Source organism: Barbus barbus (genome assembly GCF_936440315.1).
Source record: "Barbus barbus genome assembly, chromosome: 5".
Classification (NCBI taxonomy): Eukaryota; Metazoa; Chordata; class Actinopteri; order Cypriniformes; family Cyprinidae; genus Barbus; species Barbus barbus.
Genome location: NC_136733.1, coordinates 33,379,821 through 33,399,095, shown reverse-complemented (window position 1 = coordinate 33,399,095; position 19,275 = coordinate 33,379,821). Strand labels below are relative to the sequence as shown.

At 38.4% G+C, this 19,275-nt stretch overlaps 1 protein-coding gene across 4 annotated transcripts in view; it reads left to right on the top strand.

Moving 5' to 3' along the window:
- Nucleotides 1–791: 791 nt before the first annotated feature.
- LOC306870124 (serine/threonine-protein phosphatase 2B catalytic subunit gamma isoform-like) overlaps nt 792–19,275 on the top strand; it is a 40,158-nt gene continuing 21,674 nt past the window's right edge. For all 4 annotated transcript variants that reach the window (XM_079417202.1, XM_079417201.1, XM_079417199.1 and 1 more), the window contains exons 1-3: nt 792–1,571; nt 11,684–11,881; nt 16,935–17,059. In XM_079417202.1, coding sequence (XP_079273328.1) covers nt 1,517–1,571; nt 11,684–11,881; nt 16,935–17,059 — 378 coding nt within the window. In that variant the 5' untranslated portion in view covers nt 792–1,516. The remainder of the gene's footprint in view (nt 1,572–11,683; nt 11,882–16,934; nt 17,060–19,275) is intronic.

The following is a 19,275-nucleotide window of genomic DNA, read 5'->3' as shown; positions in this document are numbered from 1 at the left end:
TTAGCTTCCTAGTAACCCTTCAGACCTTGATTAGCTTGTTCAGGTATGTTTGATTAGGGTTGAAGCAAAACTCTGCAGGGCCGTGGATGTCCAGAACCGACGTTCGCCACCCCTGCAATATACCCTTGCAATATTTTGAATTTCTGTTGTAATTGACAAAGGCCCTTAGTTAAGCAACTATTTGCACCTCATTTTGCAGTTAAAGTAAATCTTTCCATTTTATGAATATTTTAATCCTATTAAAAAAATAGCAGTGATGTGATATGCATGCTGATTTTTGCACACATTTGAGAGTTTACAATCATTTACAAATATTTACTTGTTGACAGCATATCTGAGATTAACACTTTTCCACATGAATTGTTTTTTAGAAGCATGAGAAAAATAGAATTAATGCAATTGTTAATTTTGACCAATTTTAGATTTACTTTGAATTGAATTTACTGTAAAAACAAACAAAACCTTAAACGTACTCTGTTTAAGTGCACTTTGACAGCCTAAAAAATACATTTTATAACAATAAATAAATTATATTTAATTAGTATCCAGTAAGAACATCTTTGACAAAAAGTGCCCCTAAAACTTTATCCTTTGTGGAAACAGGCCTACAGTGTGGGTTTAAAACGTATACGTAACACTAACTTTAATGGACTGTTTTCGCCTTGTAGTTTTTCTGCTTTCTTCTGCAGCGCAGCCAGCCACATCCACGCCGAGGGACCTCCAGCACGACCCATTTAACCACAATCTGCATCGCACGTGTCAAATTTTACGTGCTACGTCACGCCTACGCCAGCGCGTCGAGAGCCACAGCTCCGCCATATTGCAGGAAATCCGTCTGAGGTTTAGAGATTAGCGTTTAATCTGAGGAGCTGGGAACGAGAGAGTGATTGGAAATTACTGCTAGCCATATGGTTAGCTCGAGTGGGCGGGTAGATCGCGCAATCGCTGTTCTCACACGACAGGACATATGTTTATTAAGACAAATCGGCACGGTTCGGCACGTTATTATTATGCCGAACTCTCTTATGAGAGTCTAGCTAAACTGGCGAGTTGACGTTGTGACTCGGAAAATCGGATTAACGTTCAAGATTGCGCATCAAACCCTAATCATTTTGTGTCGCTGGCTCCCGTTGCTACGAGCCCAAGATATCTGATAGAGAATAGCTAGATAACGTAGATAGATAGGTCAATGTCGGCAGGAAAACACCGATTCTACTAACGTTAGTTTATCTGCGACGATCGGTGGTTGTGTTTCTGTCAGCGAGGGCAAGCGATCGAGTCCGTGTGTCTGCTGCTGGCGATGTTATTATGCTGCCCTGTGACCCGTGTACCCAACTGTACTTAGTTCAGTGTTGACTAAATTAGCAGTGTTAGAGCGTTAAACCTGCCCGCTGGTCCGAATTTCAACAGTTCTCGGACCCTTTGGAGTCTCTCCTTCCTCGGACTGGCACCAGCAAACACGGAGGATATCTTTGCTCATTTGCTGGCTAATAAACCCTGACTGATCTGTGAGAAGATGTCGACTAAAGAGCCGAAAGAAAAGCTGTCGACCACCGAACGAATCATTAAAAGTAAGTTGATTTCAGTGTCTAGACAGGTAATTACAGTCGATTCTATTGGATTCCCACTCTGATATTTTGGTGAATCATTTGATTCGCCAGTCATTTGATTCATTTGAATAATTTCTTGACAGTTTGACGGATTTTCCAGGTTTTGTCGATTGATTTCCTGCACTGTAATTCGTGGTAGCGATTTGTGGATTGCCAATCCCAATTTTTCAAACAGCTTTATTTTTTAACTGTGCCACTAAATTGAATTAAAGTTGTTTTATAATCATTGCACGAGTCATTTTTAATTGATCCTGTTGCACCCATTGCATCTAAAAGTAGGGCATACCCATTTATGTTAACAATATAAATATAGACTTTTGCAATACATGTGATTGCTTTTCAATTATTAATCAGTCAAATTTCTCATTACATTTAGTATTTCTAGCAGTTTAAACTGTGTCTGGGTAAAGCTGTGGTTGTTTTGGGGATCAGCCATGCCTGTAACTGAAGGTGGGAGTGATTATTGATTCTGGCACATACATGTAAAATATGAATATTTCTATCTACACACCTGGTATATGAGGTCAGCATCATTACATTTTTTTTTAATCAGTTTTTATCTTTTTTGTCTCGGGTATAAAACAAACCTGATTTCAAAATTCAGCAATGTGCTCCTGTCAGCCAGGCTTTGCAGGGGTTTATCGTTATTTGTGGTATAAATAATATGGAGTAAATTGCTTCACATTACCTGCTTGGATCAGTTTTGAGAGCTTTCCTAGAGAACGCTATGAGAATTAGCATGCAGTAATGGTTTTAAAATGGGGTTCAAGACACACGCCTCCATTATGTCTCAGCATCAGCTAATGCTTCACTGGCAATAGACCTTAGTTAGGGTTATTTAATATGAATATTTATTGCATATTTGGTTTATGTAATATACTTTATAATATAATCATGATACATAGAGTTACTTTACAGCCTGTTGAACAGACTTTACACCTTTACACCGTTGAACACTTTTTAATTCTAAACTGATTTCACACAGTGTTTTCGGGTTAGATTCATATGTGATTACATAAATTTCTGGCTTTCTGGAAAATATCGTAATAGAAAACAAACACGTTTTTGCTTTTGAAGAATAATGAGCTAAATGAGGCTCACTGTGTTCATGCTTCATTCTGACCAGGTAACTAGTTTACCCAATAAGGTCAAACCAGGTAAACCTAGCCAAATTACATTTCATCAGAAATGTAAAATCAGAACTTTCTGTGGCCATATGCTGACATTTGAGTTATTGATCACCAGATGTTACACAAGAATAGTGTCACAGAAGCTGGATTTCTACTCTCCCTGTTATTGCTTTGAGTTTGAAAAGATTATTTTGTTGAGTTGAGAAGCAAGAACAAATTTAGACGCTAATAGCACATTAGTAGGTCAGCACAGGAACCAATTTGCCTTTCAAATATCCAGGTTTTGAGTGAACACTTGTAGCCTGCCTTGTGTCTAGTTGTATGCAGGGCTGGAAAAGCCCAGAATCTGCGTGGCACGAAATGTCATCCTGAAGGCAGAGCCTGTCCTTGGTAACACTGAAATGCAAAGCGTTTGGTTCAGAACTGTGCCGTATGCAAATGTTTAAACTTAGATTGAAGATCTGTGCGTCTAACCCTTCTCGCCTCACATGCGTCTGTGTTTTAGACTCTATCAGCTGTGAAAAAGTGTGTTTGCGTTTAAAAGGTTTAAAGCATCCCACAGAATTTTGTAGCATGAATGTGTTGATGTTTCTCCACATAGGCCTCAACCTTCCATCCTTTCTTTTGAACTTTAGGGTCAGGATCTTGTTTGCAGTGGGAGGAGTCCCTAAATAAACAGACTCTGAACCTGGAATCCCTGGCTAATAAAGGCCTAATCTGTTCTTAGTGCTCGTCACTATTCCCAGCCTGTGTTGTGGACCCAGGGGCTGCTTACTGTTTATTTATACTCCTCAGAAGTCAGAGTATAGATAATGTTCGTTTATGGCCTTATGGCAATGAGCTCATTTTGTACAAATCCTTAACTCAGGTAAGGTGGAGTCGGCCACTCTCACCCCTCCACATATTTTCTTTAGTGTAGATAAGTGTGGCCAACTGAACTCATGTGCATGAGCTGAAAATGGTTCTTGACTGTAAAGTCTGCTGCGTTCTGCTAAGATGAACCCTGTTCAGTCATGCATCATGATAGCACATCTTTTTTTGACTGTCAGAGCTCACTCTTGAGGATATCATAATGATTGAAATGTTTGGGTTATGTCTTCATGCCAAAAGTAAGAGTGTTAGATTGACTTTTACCATAGTCTTCAGTCATCATTTCTTCTCAAATAACATTTGCGATCTCAATTTACAATTATAACTTTCGAATGATCTTGGCTCAGTTATTGCAGAAAAAAAATTCACTTTTATGCAATTATATTTTCATACAGGGGTTTTTAAACTTTGGTGATCGAATTTAGCATAAAGCTTAATGATTGAAATGTTTAACTATTTTTGACGCATAAACTAAATTTTATATTATTATTATTAGGCCTACATGTTAAATGTGGTCATCTTTTTTATTATATACACTACAATTAAAATGTTTTGGGTTTACTTTTTTGATTTTTTTTTAAAGAAATTACTACTTTTATTAGTCCTCTTTTTTCTTAGTTTTTTTTATACTTTCTATTACGTTTACACAAACATATTAGGCAGCAGTTGTTTTCAACATTAATAAGAAATGTTTTTTGAGCACGAGATCAGAATATTCGAATGGTTTCTGAAGGATCATGTGACACTGAAAGATAGAGTAATGGCTGAGTAAAATTGAGCTTTGCCATTACAGGAACAAATGACTTTTTAAAGTATATTAAACAGGGTCATGATTTTTACTTTGTAATAATAGTTCCCAATAATACTGTTTTTGCTGTATTTTTACTGTATACACTTTTGAACAGTATTTATATATCCAACATCAACATTGGGTAGAAAGATATGTCCTTTTCTGTTGATTTTATAAAATTCACCAAATTTCCCCTCACTCTAATAAGCTTAAAAATAAACAGCCACCATTATACACTCACCTAAAGGATTATTAGGAACACCTGTTCAATTTCTCATTAATGCAATTATCTAATCAACCAATCACATGGCAGTTGCTTCAATGCATTTAGGGGTGTGGTCCTGGTCAAGACAATCCCCTGAACTCCAAACTGAATGTCAGAATGGGAAAGAAAGGTGATTTAAGCAATTTTGAGCGTGGCATGGTTGTTGGTGCCAGACGGGCCGGTCTGAGTATTTCACAATCTGCTCAGTTACTGGGATTTTCACGCACAACCATTTCTAGGGTTTACAAAGAATGGTGTGAAAAGGGAAAAACATCCAGTATGCGGCAGTCCTGTGGGCGAAAATGCCTTGTTGATGCTAGAGGTCAGAGGAGAGTGGGCCGACTGATTCAAGCTGATAGAAGAGCAACTTTGACTGAAATAACCACTCGTTACAACCGAGGTATGCAGCAAAGCATTTGTGAAGCCACAACACGCACAACCTTGAGGCGGATGGGCTACAACAGCAGAAGACCCCACCAGGTACCACTCATCTCCCACTACAAATAGGAAAAAGAGGCTACAATTTGCACGAGCTCACCAAAATTGGACGGTTGAAGACTGGAAAAATGTTGCCTGGTCTGATGAGTCTCGATTTCTGTTGAGACATTCAGATGGTAGAGTCAGAATTTGGCGTAAACAGAATGAGAACATGGATCCATCATGCCTTGTTACCACTGTGCAGGCTGCTGGTGGTGGTGTAATGGTGTGGGGGATGTTTTCTTGGCACACTTTAGGTCCCTTAGTGCCAATTGGGCATCGTTTAAATGCCACGGCCTACCTGAGCATTGTTTCTGACCATGTCCATCCCTTTATGACCACCATGTACCCATCCTCTGATGGCTACTTCCAGCAGGATAATGCATCATAGTACAGGCCCCAGGTTGGATTTGTTTGGTTTTGTCAAGTCTAAATCTACTCTTAAACTCAGAGTTTGTTCAGCTAGCTTAATGCAACAGGCCACAGGTGTCAGAAAAGAGGCAAAATCTGTTGTGCAGCTTGCATTGTTTCCATAGTTAATGTAAAAAAAAACAACAGCTGCTCAGAATTGAATTTAACAAGGCAAAAAAAAAAAAAACCTTATCAGAATGTCCTTTTATTTGATTGATCTGTCAACAGTGATGTCTTGAACTGAAGTACTTCATAAATTGACACATGCCTAGGGCGTGGCCTCAGAAATATATATATATATATATATATATATATATATATATATATATATATATATATATATATATATATATATAAAAATAAGTTTGAAACCATGACATCTGTTTAAATGAGACATTGCCTCACTGTTTCAGTCTCCTCATACAGATACGCAGCTGATTGAATCCCTAATGGTTGAGGGCTCAGACATCATTTGCTCTGGCATTCTGGGCACGTTTAGTAGAACCGCCAGATTAACGGGAGCATTGTCAAAGCCTGACTCGGTGCACCTCACGGTGCCGCCAGACAGCTGCTTGTTCCCTCCGAACGCGTTGCAGATGTCTTTAGTTACATGTCCCTCAGCATCAGCAATCACGCCATAGTTTTAAAACCCACTTTCCATAAAATTAAGATCAACCCTGACTTCCTTTGAAACATATGGGCTCTCACTGGCTATCGATCAAGCAGATATTCAGAGCCGGAGGCTGAGCAGCCAAAACACACTATGGAGGATACATGCAAATGAGGTCGCGGTGGAAGCAGCAGCGTCAGCCCTAGCTTTTGTGATAGACTTGGGGGAAAAGACTGTGCCAGGGGCCTTTGCTGTTCACACGGCTTCCTGTTTTCTTCATGGTGTTTGAGAACTTCAGACACACTTTTCACTTCATTCAATAATGAACTCCTCAGAGGATACAGAGACAGAACAGATAGATCATGCTATACTCTTGATAAAGCTATGCTGGTCTTTAAAAACATCTGTTTACATTATCTAGAAGCTCTTATGCGTATCATCATCCAGAATTCTCATTCCTATCATGTCTTGAGCTGCAGCCTTCTCTATGGCAACTTCTGCACTTTCGCTGAGGGATTTGGTGGAGTTAGATTACCTGGCAGTTCAGCGCGAGGTGAGGGATTATTGCGCGACATCTTGGGATCCTTTCACGTCTGTGAAGGTTAAACCTGAGAGCTGAATCAATAGAATCCTCATGATACCATAACTTTTCTTATTAGCCCCAGTAGCTGCAAATGTCATGATGCTCCAGAGAGCAGCACAAACTAATAAAGAGCAGATCTGAAAATACACGTCTGCGACCTTATTTTTTTAAAAGATGCATCCTCGGGAGCGAGAGTCACTGAGCGATGTGAAAATGTGCAATGTTTTTGTAGATGAACCGATAAGTTATTGCTTTGTTGTTATGACTGATAACTTACTGGATGCTGAAAATTTTACTTTGACAGCACAGAAATAAATGACATTTGACAATATATTCAAACAGAAAACAGTTATTTAAATCGTAATGATTTAACTGCTGTTTCACTCAATAAATGCCACCTTTGTAAGCATAAGACACTTTCAGAAACATTAGAAAATCATTCTGACCCCAAACATTTGAAACGTGGTGTATGTCTGTTAATTTGTCCATTTTAAAAAGTGAATTATTTACATTGTTTGAATAATTAAATTGTTTTATTCCTTAAATATTTTCAAATGGCACTTTATCGCTCTTAGTGGCAATGAACCACTTAGGTCCCGTTTACACTAGTACGTGTAAAACGATCCTCGTCTACACTGGCGTTTTCACTGCATTTCAGAAACGATCTCCGTCTACACTACACAACCGAAAACGCATTTCACATGACCATTCATGCAGGTACAACCATAGATATGTATAGAATCAGATCAGAATCAGAAGGAGCTTTGTTGCCAGGTATGTTTACACATACGAGGAATTGGTTTTCATGACAGAAGCTTCCACAGTGCAACAGAATGACAGCGACAGGACAAAAAACACAGATAATAAAAATAGAACAAGTAAATGGGGAATAACAATATACAAATTGACAATTGTATGTACAGGTATGTTACAATAGACCGTTTTGTATGTACAGGTATATTATATGCAAATTCGAAATGTAAACTAAGTGTGTGTGTGTTAGATAAATAAGTGTAAAAGTGTATAAATAGTGTTGTTCGTTCCACGTTTATTTTCAAGTGTTCATGAGATGGATTGCCTGATGGAAGAAACTGTCCCTGTGCCTGGCCGTTCTGTTGCTCAGAGCTTTGTAGCGTCGACCAGACGGTAACAGTTCAAAGAGGGAGTGTGCTGGATGTGGATGTGGGGTCCAGAGTGATTTTGCCAGCCCTTTTGCTCACTCTGGATAAGTACAGTTCTTGGAGAGTAGGGAGGGTTGTACCAATGATTCACTCAGCAGTCCGGACTACCCTCTGTAGTCTTCTGAGGTCAGAATTGGTAGCTGAGCTGAACCAGACAGTTAATGAAGTGCAGAGGATGGATTCAATGATGGCGAAGTAGAACTGTTTCAACAGATCTTGTGGCAGGTTGAACTCCCTCAGTTGGCGTTGTGTGGTGTCTTGTGCAAACTTCAGGAGCTTGACGAGGGTCTTTAGATGTGCTGATTATGCGGTTCCTTAAGAGAATCCTTATGAGAATTTTCCCAGCCTCACTAGCTGCTGCCTCTCTGTCAGGAAGCCGGTGATCCACTGACAGACAGAGGTGGGCACAGAGAGCTGAATTAGTTTGGACAGGAGGAGGTTTGGGATGGTAGTGTTAAAAGTCGAGCTGAAGTCCACAAACAGGATCCTCATGTAAGTCCTTGGTCTGTCTAGATGTTGCAGAACATAATGCAGTCCCATATTAGCTGCATCATCCACAGACCTGAAACATTAAAGTGTGACAAACATGCAAAAAAATTAAAAATCAGGAAGGGAGCCAACACCTTTTCACACCACTGTAGATAACTTAATTTTAATGAAAAATAACAAATGAAAAAATATAATCATAATCTATGACAAAAATACTATTATAAACTTGGTTTATAATACAGCAAAAGATACTCTAGAAAAATCATGGGTGCACATTAATTTTATAAAAACCTAGTGAAACATTTTTATTTACAAATACAAGTGAATAAGTGTAGGACTAAATCTGGTGAAATTATACACATTGCTCTTTGAATTATTGTAAAATACATTAATGAAAAACCAAGCATATACAGGTCCTCCTCAAAAAATTAGCATATTGTGATAAAGTTCATTATTTTCTGTAATGTACTGATAAACATTAGACTTTCATATATTTTAGATTCATTACAACACAACTGAAGTAGTTCAAGCCTTTTATTGTTTTAATATTGATGATTTTGGCATACAGCTCATGAAAACCCAAAATTCCTATCTCAAAAAATTAGCAGATCATGAAAAGGTTCTCTAAACGAGCTATTAACCTAATCATCTGAATCAACTAATTAACTCTAAACACCTGCAAAAGATTCCTGAGGCTTTTAAAAACTCCCAGCCTGGTTCATTACTCAAAACCGCAATCATGGGTAAGACGGCCGACCTGACTGCTGTCCAGAAGGCCATCATTGACACCCTCAAGCAAGAGGGTAAGACACAGAAAGAAATTTCTGAACGAATAGGCTGTTCCCAGAGTGCTGTATCAAGGCACCTCAGTGGGAAGTCTGTGGGAAGGAAAAGGTGTGGCAGGACCGATTCCAGACCTTGGGGGACCTGCGGAAGCAGTGGACTGAGTCTGGAGTAGAAACATCCAGAGCCACCGTGTACAGGTGTGTGCAGGAAATGGGCTACAGGTGCCGCATTCCCCAGGTCAAGCCACTTTTGAACCAGAAACAGCGGCAGAAGCGCCTGACCTGGGCTACAGAGAAGCAGCACTGGACTGTTGCTCAGTGGTCCAAAGTACTTTTTTTCGGATGAAAGCTAATTTTGCATGTCATTCGGAAATCAAGGTGCCAGAGTCTGGAGGAAGACTGGGGAGAGGGAAATGCCAAAATGCCTGAAGTCCAGTGTCAAGTACCCACAGTCAGTGATGCTGGTGTTGGTCCACTGTGTTTTATCAAGGGCAGGGTCAATGCAGCTAGCTATCAGGAGCACTTCACTTTTGGAGCACTTCATGCTTCCATCTGCTGAAAAGCTTTATGGAGATGAAGATTTCATTTTTCAGCACGACCTGGCACCTGCTCACAGTGCCAAAACCACTGGTAAATGGTTTTCTGACCATGGTGTTACTGTGCTCAATTGGCCTGCCAACTCTCCTGACCTGAACCCCATAGAGAATCTGTGTCATATTGTGAAGAGAAAGTTGAGAGACGCAAGACCCAACACTCTGGATGAGCTTAAGGCCGCTATCGAAGCATCCTGGGCCTCCATAACACCTCAGCAGTGCCACAGGCTGATTGCCTCCATGCCACGCCGCATTGAAGCAGTCATTTCTGCAAAAGGATTCCCGACCAAGTATTGAGTGTATAACTGAACATAATTATTTGAAGGTTGACTTTTTTTGTATTAAAACACTTTTCTTTTATTGGTCGGATGAAATATGCTATTTTTTTTTAGATAGGAATTTTGGGTTTTCATGAGCTGTATGCCAAAATCATCAATATTAAAACAATAAAAGGCTTGAACTACTTCAGTTGTGTTGTAATGAATCTAAAATATATGAAATTCGAATGTTTATCAGTACATTACAGAAAATAATGAACTTTATCACAATATGCTAATTTTTTGAGAAGGACCTGTACATTTATATATAAATATATAGGCTGCTATAAAATAAAAAGACATTTCTTTTAAATCTATAGCACAGCAATGAAGGCTGCAACATATGCTAGATAGGACAGAACAAGAAAGACTGTTAATAATCTTTCATTGCGCAAAAGTATTATAATAAGTAAGGCTCCAATATAGAGCAGCAGAAAGTGCTTATGCACATCCCGTGCGCAGAATGATGCGCTTGAAGCGACACGGAGTCACAGCGCGCAGCCCTCTGAGTCCGCATAGAAACGTTCAAAGAGCAAAGTGAAGAGATATTGATGCGTAGTGTATTACATCTGTGCCTAAGTTTATTAAGCCTTTTCTTTTAACAGTTTTAAACCTCAGTAACTGTGCGCTCTTGAAGAGAGTTTGACTGTAGTAACCGAACGCGACACGCAGTTTGATTGTTGAATGGAGGATGACAGCCGCGGCGGAGAGAAGAGTTTAGCTGAACTTGAATTTAAAGACTTAAATATTCATCTGTGCCTCAGATTAAACTATGAAACAGCTTCAGAACACTTGAAATATAGTGCACAAAAACGTTTTGGTGCTTTATAATGTTTTTGTGCCTTTCGTGGGGCTCAACAATAACACAGAATAGTATAAGCACAATATCGGATTTGGATCGGTCTTGTCTGACCGATACCCGATCCGCAGAAAATGACCATATCGGAGCCGATACCGATCCTGAGTATCGGATCGATGCATCCCTAGTTTAGCATTCAGATACGTTACATTGCAAATATGGAAATATTATGGAATATTTGCATTTGTGACGAATAAGAGAGGTAGGATACATGAGCACAATGCCCCATTTCTTAAACTGTTGAGTGCGCACGCCTTTAAAGCATTGGTCTCAAACTCAATTCCTGGAGGGCCACAGCTCTGCACAGTTTAGCTCCAACCCTAATCAAACACACCTGATCCAACTAATCAAGTTCTTCATGATCACTAGAAACTTTCAAGCAGGTGTGAGTTGAAGCTGGTTGGAGCCAAACTCTGCAGAGCTGTGGCCCTCCAGGAATTGAGTTTGAGACCTCTGCTTTAAAGTATACTCATTTGTCAGTCTATGTGAGAGATGCGTTCAGAATCAGCACACGGTTTCGACCTCAAAAACGCCGGAGTAGTGTAAACGATAGGCGTAGCCATAGCAAAAGTTATGCATTTTAAAATGAAAACGCACTAGTGTAAACGGGGCCTCAGTATCTTCTCTTTTACACTGACTGAAGCTTGTTTCCATGCTGCCTTGTGGAGTTGTGCGAATTGTCAGCTGATATTTTGCTCTTGTTGCACCTACAGCAGTGCCACTGCCTCCTCACCAGCAGCTGACAACGAAGGACTTATTTGTGGATGGAAAGCCAAATACCGAGCTACTAAAGAACCATTTGATCAAAGAGGGACGTGTGGCGGAGGATGCTGCACTGCGCATCATAAACGATGGTGCCAACATCCTAAGGCAGGAGAAGTGCATGCTAGAGGTGGAGGCACCAATCACTGGTAAGAAAGCAAGAGCATATCTTTAGTAGGGCTTGAGGGAAATGACCATCTGTCTAGATTACAATGAACTTGTGATTTTGTTCTGCTCAGGTTGAACCTAGCTCCTAAGAAAAAATGTTCCCCCCAAAAAAGGCGTTTTTCCTTATGGAAACTTCATGCAACGTTTCAAATATTCATTATTACACTTCATTGGCATCAGCGTGTGTACCTTTAGCCAACAATAAAATAATAAATCATAAAACGATTTGTTTGGTTGATAAGTAACTATTCAAGTAGGCCCATATTCCATCTGTGAAAGCAGTTTTCATCAGGCACACAAAATTGGCGTTGCTGTTGAGGTTTTTGCAGAGATTACCTGATTTGTTTTACAAACTGTCACGGTGGAGAATCAGCCGCGGCAAACTGACTCATATGGAGATCCGTGTCAGTGCCATTGGTTCGTAATGACAGATACTGTCTGCAGATCAGTGGCTCGCAACACAGGAAACAGTCACAGATTCTGCCATGGAATGTGATCAGTGATGCTTCAGTGAACACTGGGAGGGATGTGCAGAAACTAATCCACTAAATGGAGGGTTGCCTGAATGACAAGTCAACTATTTGCTCTAAAGGAAGACTTTTTGTCTGGTTTTAAATGCAACTGACCGTGATTGAACGATGCTACTTTCCTGTCTACATTTAATTTTATTAAATAAATTAGGGATGCGTGATATTTATTTTTATTTTTTTGGTTTTCTATGGTTTTGTATCAGACAACCAATAGTGGCTATTGCGCTTGCACATTTCCCATATTTTTTAATGCATGTTACGTTTGTTGTCATCAAGTTCATCTTTAAAAATGAATAATTTAAGAACACTGTTAAATATAATCTCAAGATTAATAATTTTTTTTCATCTCAAAAAAATCAGAATATCGTGAAAAAGTTCATTTTTCTTGTAACTTATTTCAAAAAGTGAAGCTTTCATATATTTTAGATTCATTATATATAAAGTAAAACATTTCAAAAGTTTTTTTGTTTTAATTTTGATGATTAGAGCTCATGAAAGTCAAAAAAACAGTATCTCAAAATATTATAATATTTACATTTGAGTTTCAATAAATGACTGTCCCTACAGTATAAATTCCGGGTATCTCTTGTTCTTTGAAACCACAATAATGGGGAAGACTACTGACTTGGCATTGATCCAGAAGACGAACATTGACGCCCTCCACAAAGAGGGTAAGTCACAGAGGGTCATTACTGAAAGGTGTGGGTGTTTACAGAGTGCTGTATCAAAGCATATTAATTGCAAAGTTAACTGGAAGGAAGAATTTGGGTAGGAAAAGGTGCCCAAGCAACAGGGATGACTGCAAGCTTGAGAATACTGTCAAGCAAAGCTGATTCAAACACTTGTGAGAGCTTCACAAGGAGTGGACTGAAGCTGTAGTCAGTGCATCAAGTCACCATCCTCAGACGTCTTCAGGAAAAGGGCTACCAAGCCACTTCTAAACCAGAGAAAACGTCAGAAGTGTCTTACCTGGGCTGTGGAGAAAAAGAACTGGACTGTTGCTCAGTGGTCCAAATTCCTCTTTTCAGATGAAAGTAAATTTTGCATTTCATTTGGAAATCAAGGTCCCAGAGTCTGGAGAGGCACAGAATCCATGTTGCTTGAAGTCCAGTGTGAAGTTTCCACAGTCAGTGATGATTTGGGCTGCCATGTCATCTGCTGGTGTTGGTCCACTGTGTTTTCTGAAGTCCACAGTCAACGCAGCCATCTACCAGGAAATTTTAGAGCACTTCATGCTTCCTTCTGCTGACAAGCTTTATGGAGATGCTGATTTCATTTTCCAGCAGGACTTGGCACCTGCTCACACTGCGAAAGGTACCAAAAGCTGGTTCAATGACCATGGTGTTACTGTGCTTGATTGGCCAGCAAACTCGCCTGACCTATGGGGTATTGTCGAGAGGAAGATGAGACGACACCAGACCCAACAATGCAGATGACCTGAAGGCCGCTATCAAAGCAACCTGGGCTTGCATTACACCTGAGCAGTGCCACAGGCTGATTGCCTCCATGCCACGCCGCACTGATGCAGTAATTCATGCAAAAGGAGGCCCAACCAAGTATTGAGTGCATAGAAATGAACATACTTTCCAGAAGCCTGACATTTCTGTTTAAAATATCCTTTTTTATTGATCTTATGTAATATTCTAATTTTCTGAGTCACTGAATTTTGGGTTTTCATTATCTGTAAGCCATAATCATCAACATTTCAAGAAATAAAGGGTTGAAATATTTCACTCTGTGTAATGAATATATATAATATATGGGTTTCACTTTCTGAAATGAGTGACAAAAAATATTGACCTTTTTCACGATATTCTAATTTTTTGAGATGTACCTGTAATTTTGTACATTTCTAAGGCCTAAATTCACTAAAACGGTTGATTTTTATTTTAATTTTTTTAGGTTTACAGGTGCATCTCAAAAAATTTTAATATTGTGAATAACTGCATTTTTTGTAACTTATTTCAAAAAGTTAAACTTTCATATACATTTTAGATTCATGACTTTGTAAAGTAAAGATTCATGTAAAGTAAGACATTTCAAAAGTTTTTTTTTGTTTTAATTTGGATTAGAGCTTACAGCTCATGAAAGTCAAAATCCAGTATCTCAAAATATTAGAATATTTCCTAAGATCAAACAAAAAAAGGATTTGCAAAGCAGAAAAGTTCAAGTTCTTTAAAGTATGTTAATTTATGCACTCAATACTTTATCAGGGCTCCTTTAGCACGAACTCCAGCATCAGTGAGGAATGGCATGGAAGCGATCAGCCTGGGGCTCTGCTGAGGCACTATTGAGCCGTCAGCTCGTCTGTATTGTTGGATCGACTGTTTCTCATCTTTCTTTTGAAAATATACCATAGATTCCATATTGGGTTCAGGTCAGGCATGTTGGCTGGCCAATCAAGCATAGTAATATCATGGTTAGCAAACCACTTGGAAGGGTTTTTGTCACTGTGGGCAGGTGCTAAAGTCCTGCTGGAAAAGCAAATCAGCATCTCCATAAAGCTTTTCAGCAGATGGAAGCATAAAGTGCTCCAAAATCTCCTGGTAGACGGCTGCATTGACTCTGGACTTGATAAAACACAATGGACCAACACCAGCAGACGTCACGGCACCCCAAATCATCACTAACTCTGGAAACTTCAAACTGGACTTCAAGCAGCTTGGGTTCTGTGCCTCTCCAGTCTTCCTCCAGACTCCAGACATTGATTTCCAAATGAAATGCAAAATTTAAATTTATCTGAAAAGAGGACTTTGGACCACTGAGCAACAGTCCAGTTATTTTTCTCCTTAGCCCAGGTAAGATTCTTCTGACGTTGTTTGTGTTTCAGAAGTGGCTTGGTAGCCCTTTTCCTGAAGACGTCTGAGGATGGTGACTCTTGATGCACTGACTTCAGCTTCAGTCCACTCCTTGTGAAACTCTCCCAAGTGTTTGAATCAGCTTTGCTTGACAGTATTCTCAAGCTTGCGGTCATCCCTGTTGCTTGTGCACCTTTTCCTACCCAATTTCTTCCTTCCAGTCAACTTTGCATTTAATATGCTTTGATACAGCACTCTGTGAACAGCCACCCCTTTCAGTAATGACCTTCTGTGACTTACCCTCTTTGTGGAGGGTGTCAATGATTGTCTTCTGGACCATTGCCAAGTCAGCAGTCTTCCCCGTTATTGTGGTTTCAAAGAACAAGAGAGACCCTGAATTTATACTGTAGAGATGGTTGTTTAATAATGAAACTCAAATATAAATATTCTAGTATATTGAGATACTGGATTTTGACTTTCATGAGCTGTAAGCTCTAATTAAAACAAAAAACTTTTGAAATGTCTTACTTTACATGCTATGAATGTAAAATATATATGAAAGTTTCACTTTTTGAAATGTTACAAAAAAATGTTTTTCACGATATTCAAATTTTTTGAGATGCACCTGTATATTTATATAAATTGTAATATATCAGTCAATTTATTAACTATAACATGCAAATAATTTTCAGTATCTCCCATAAATTTAGTAGTAATAATTTTAAATTCATGACAAATGTAAAAAATATTGAGAGGCTGATTATACAAGCGCACAAAATAATTCAAGTTCAAATACTTTATTGTCATTCTAGCCTTTCAACAAGTGTCAAGCAGAACGAAACTGCGTTAAAAAAATACATAAATAACATACATAAATAAAAAACATAAATAACAAAACCAACATTAAATAAACATAATAAAACAAATAAAATAATACCACTAAAATAAAAAATCCTATATTATAAACTGGTTTACCTCAGTAATTGGTTAGTTAGATGTTGGATGACTTGTCAACATTTTGATCCATCCCTAGTCTAGTTTGTGAGAAAATGCATAATTGTCAATTAGTTATGGGTTTTGCTTCTTTCATTTCACAGATAGATGAAAAAAGTGATGGAAAAATAATATAATAGAAATTTACAGATTATACAGGAGAACCTGTTTAGCATTTGAGTAATCTTAAATTCAGATGGTCCTTATCAGTAACAAACAGAGCTTGTTAAGCTTACTCAATTACTCGATGAAGATGTTGTGCTTCAAGGTTTAATTTTTGCGTGTGTCATGGCACGGTATTTTATGATGCAGATGAATTAGAGCTCATCTGTCCTCTATAGATATCGCTGCCTTTAAGCATGAATTAATAGATGTCACAAACCCCTCTGGCTCTAGATACATTTTGTTTTATAAATGGATCCAGCCTCTGTATCTTCAGATATAGTGCCGTTGTTGCTAAGTGACAGAGCAGTCTTGTACATGTGGCCGTTGCTGGCTGATGCAGGTAGGATGGATTTATATGTAGTGTTTGGTCTCTGTACAATCCAGCACTCCCCTATGGCATTTGTTTTATAATGTGATGTGATACAGAAAACCTTTTATCGCTTTGCTTACAGTTGCCATTGATTTCAACATGAGGCTGACGTTAAGTACCATTCACTGAATGTGATGTGCAATGTTAAGCTTTTATTTTGTTTCTCTTTCACCCCCAGTATGTGGTGATGTTCATGGACAGTTTTTCGACCTCATGAAGCTCTTTGAAGTTGGTGGTTCCCCCGACAACACGCGCTATCTCTTCCTGGGCGATTATGTAGACAGAGGTTACTTCAGTATTGAGGTGAGTGCATGTTCTTCAACTGAAGTAATCCTAGAACAAGAGGCCCACACAGAATCTGCACCTGCAGAAATCTGGTTCACTGGACACTGTAACGCCTGTTATTCACAGATTTCTATTCATCTTCCATCCTTTGTGTGTGTGTGTGTGTTATTTTCCCCCAAAATTTTGGCTAATTTATTTATGGAATGGAATCGTGGAATCCAGTCATAAAAACGGAATTTACTGTGTAACACGGAATGTCATAGAAACTGTGACACAAATATATTACTTAATTGTATTATTAGTAGTAGTACTATCATTACATTATCAAAACATACATTTTAAGGAATATTTACCAGAATTTATTTAGCATAAAAATTTTAATACTGAAAATATTATTTAAAAAGTATTTCTGAAATAAATAAAATTATACATTAATTGTTTTATGAAATCAATTGATTGGAGATGCTTTTGATTTATTAAAATTGAATGAAACCATTAAAATGGAATCTAGAAAAGTAATGGAAAACACAGAATCTGGTAAAAATAAAACTGAATTTGAGAAAAAAATAAATAAAACATTTCACAGGGCCTTATAAATTTAATTTTTGTTAAATGTTTGATAAATTGCTGTTAAATTGTGTACGTTTCATTATTTTGGATAATTAGACATGCTTCTTTATTAATAAAATTTCATTTTATCATTAAAGCAGAGTATAGAAAAATTTAAACTGAAGAAGGAAAAAAAAAAGAATCCAGAACAATTAAAACAGAATTTGGAAAATAATAATAATAATAATTTTTATTTTTTATCTTTTTTTTTTTTTTTTTTTTAAGGATAAGTCAAGTCATGGAGTTTGTAAGACAAGTGTGTTCTTTTTATATACTTTAGACACCTAGAAAAAAAATCCATGTGTTTGTATTGTATGTTTCATGTACAAAACTTTAATATTAGGAACTTGTTCAAGACATTGGCTAATCAATATTTGTCAGTCGGATGCTATTCGGCGTGCAGGATCACAGAATTAAATGGTGACAGCAAACTTTTTTAACTTAAGTGAATAAAAGATAATAATTACCTATATGTAGTTCACTCAAGCCTCTACTTTTTGTGTGATTGATTGGTTTTGGTAAGCGTAGGCTGTGTGAGTTCACTAAATGTCACTCTTAAAAGAGAAAACGTTACTGCGCAGGAGCTCTGGAGATGCTTTAGAATGAAGAACAGAAGTATCAGAGACCTTGTTAAGCTGTACGGTTAAATGACCTCGGTCTGTCTCGTTTGGATGTGTCACTGGAGGGGTTGTCTGAGTGGAGCTATTTGATAACCTGTCAGACACTGTACCCTTTCATAAGAGATGAGTCATAGAGCATTAATGCATGGACCGCTCTGCTTGTCGCGGTCTCCACTGAATGACTGATGACACTGACCGCTCACACTTTGATGATGTGAGGAGTTCATTAGTTGGACATTCTTGAGTGTCTTTCACGAAGTGACTTGCATACACTTGTTCATTTTCAGTGAGTTGGTAATTTCCAGTGACATGAACAGAGCTGAACTTTATTCAGTCCTGACTCATTTGAATAAAGTTGAGCTCTGCTCAACAAAATAATATAACATTTCTTATTTATGTATTAGATCTAGACAACATGACCTAGAATCAAAATCTCAATTAATTGAACATTTTACCTCGATTACAATTCAGTGTTTCCGCTAGGATTTTTTCCAGCTGTGGCGGCAGGCTGTATTTCCACCGGGGGCGGGGGTGTCACAATGATTTTGCCGTGGACCATGCCCCTTTTCTTCTGTCATATATAACAGCATGTGTTTATAGGCAGCTGTCCCTTTAAGACCGAATGCACATATCCAATATAATGATACACATGCTATTTCTTTCTAACTTGTTTTCGTTCACTGAAGATGAGTGACTGCGTTATCGAGAATGATTGTTGAGACGTCCATTTTCACATAATTCTGTATGTATGCGTCTGTTCAAACTCAAGGAAATGCGAATGAAGAATGAACTCGGTGTTCGCGCACGCTTAAAAATCTGTGTCCGGCAGCTGTGGCCACAGAAATCGGCGCACGGACAGTGAAATAAGTTCTATTCGCCTCGTCTTGCGCTGGAATGGCTTAAAATCACTCGAATGTGTAAATTGGCGAGATAAAACGCATACAAATGATAAACGTTCACTCTATGATGGTTCATTTTTGCAATTAGTCTGTTAATCACATGCGA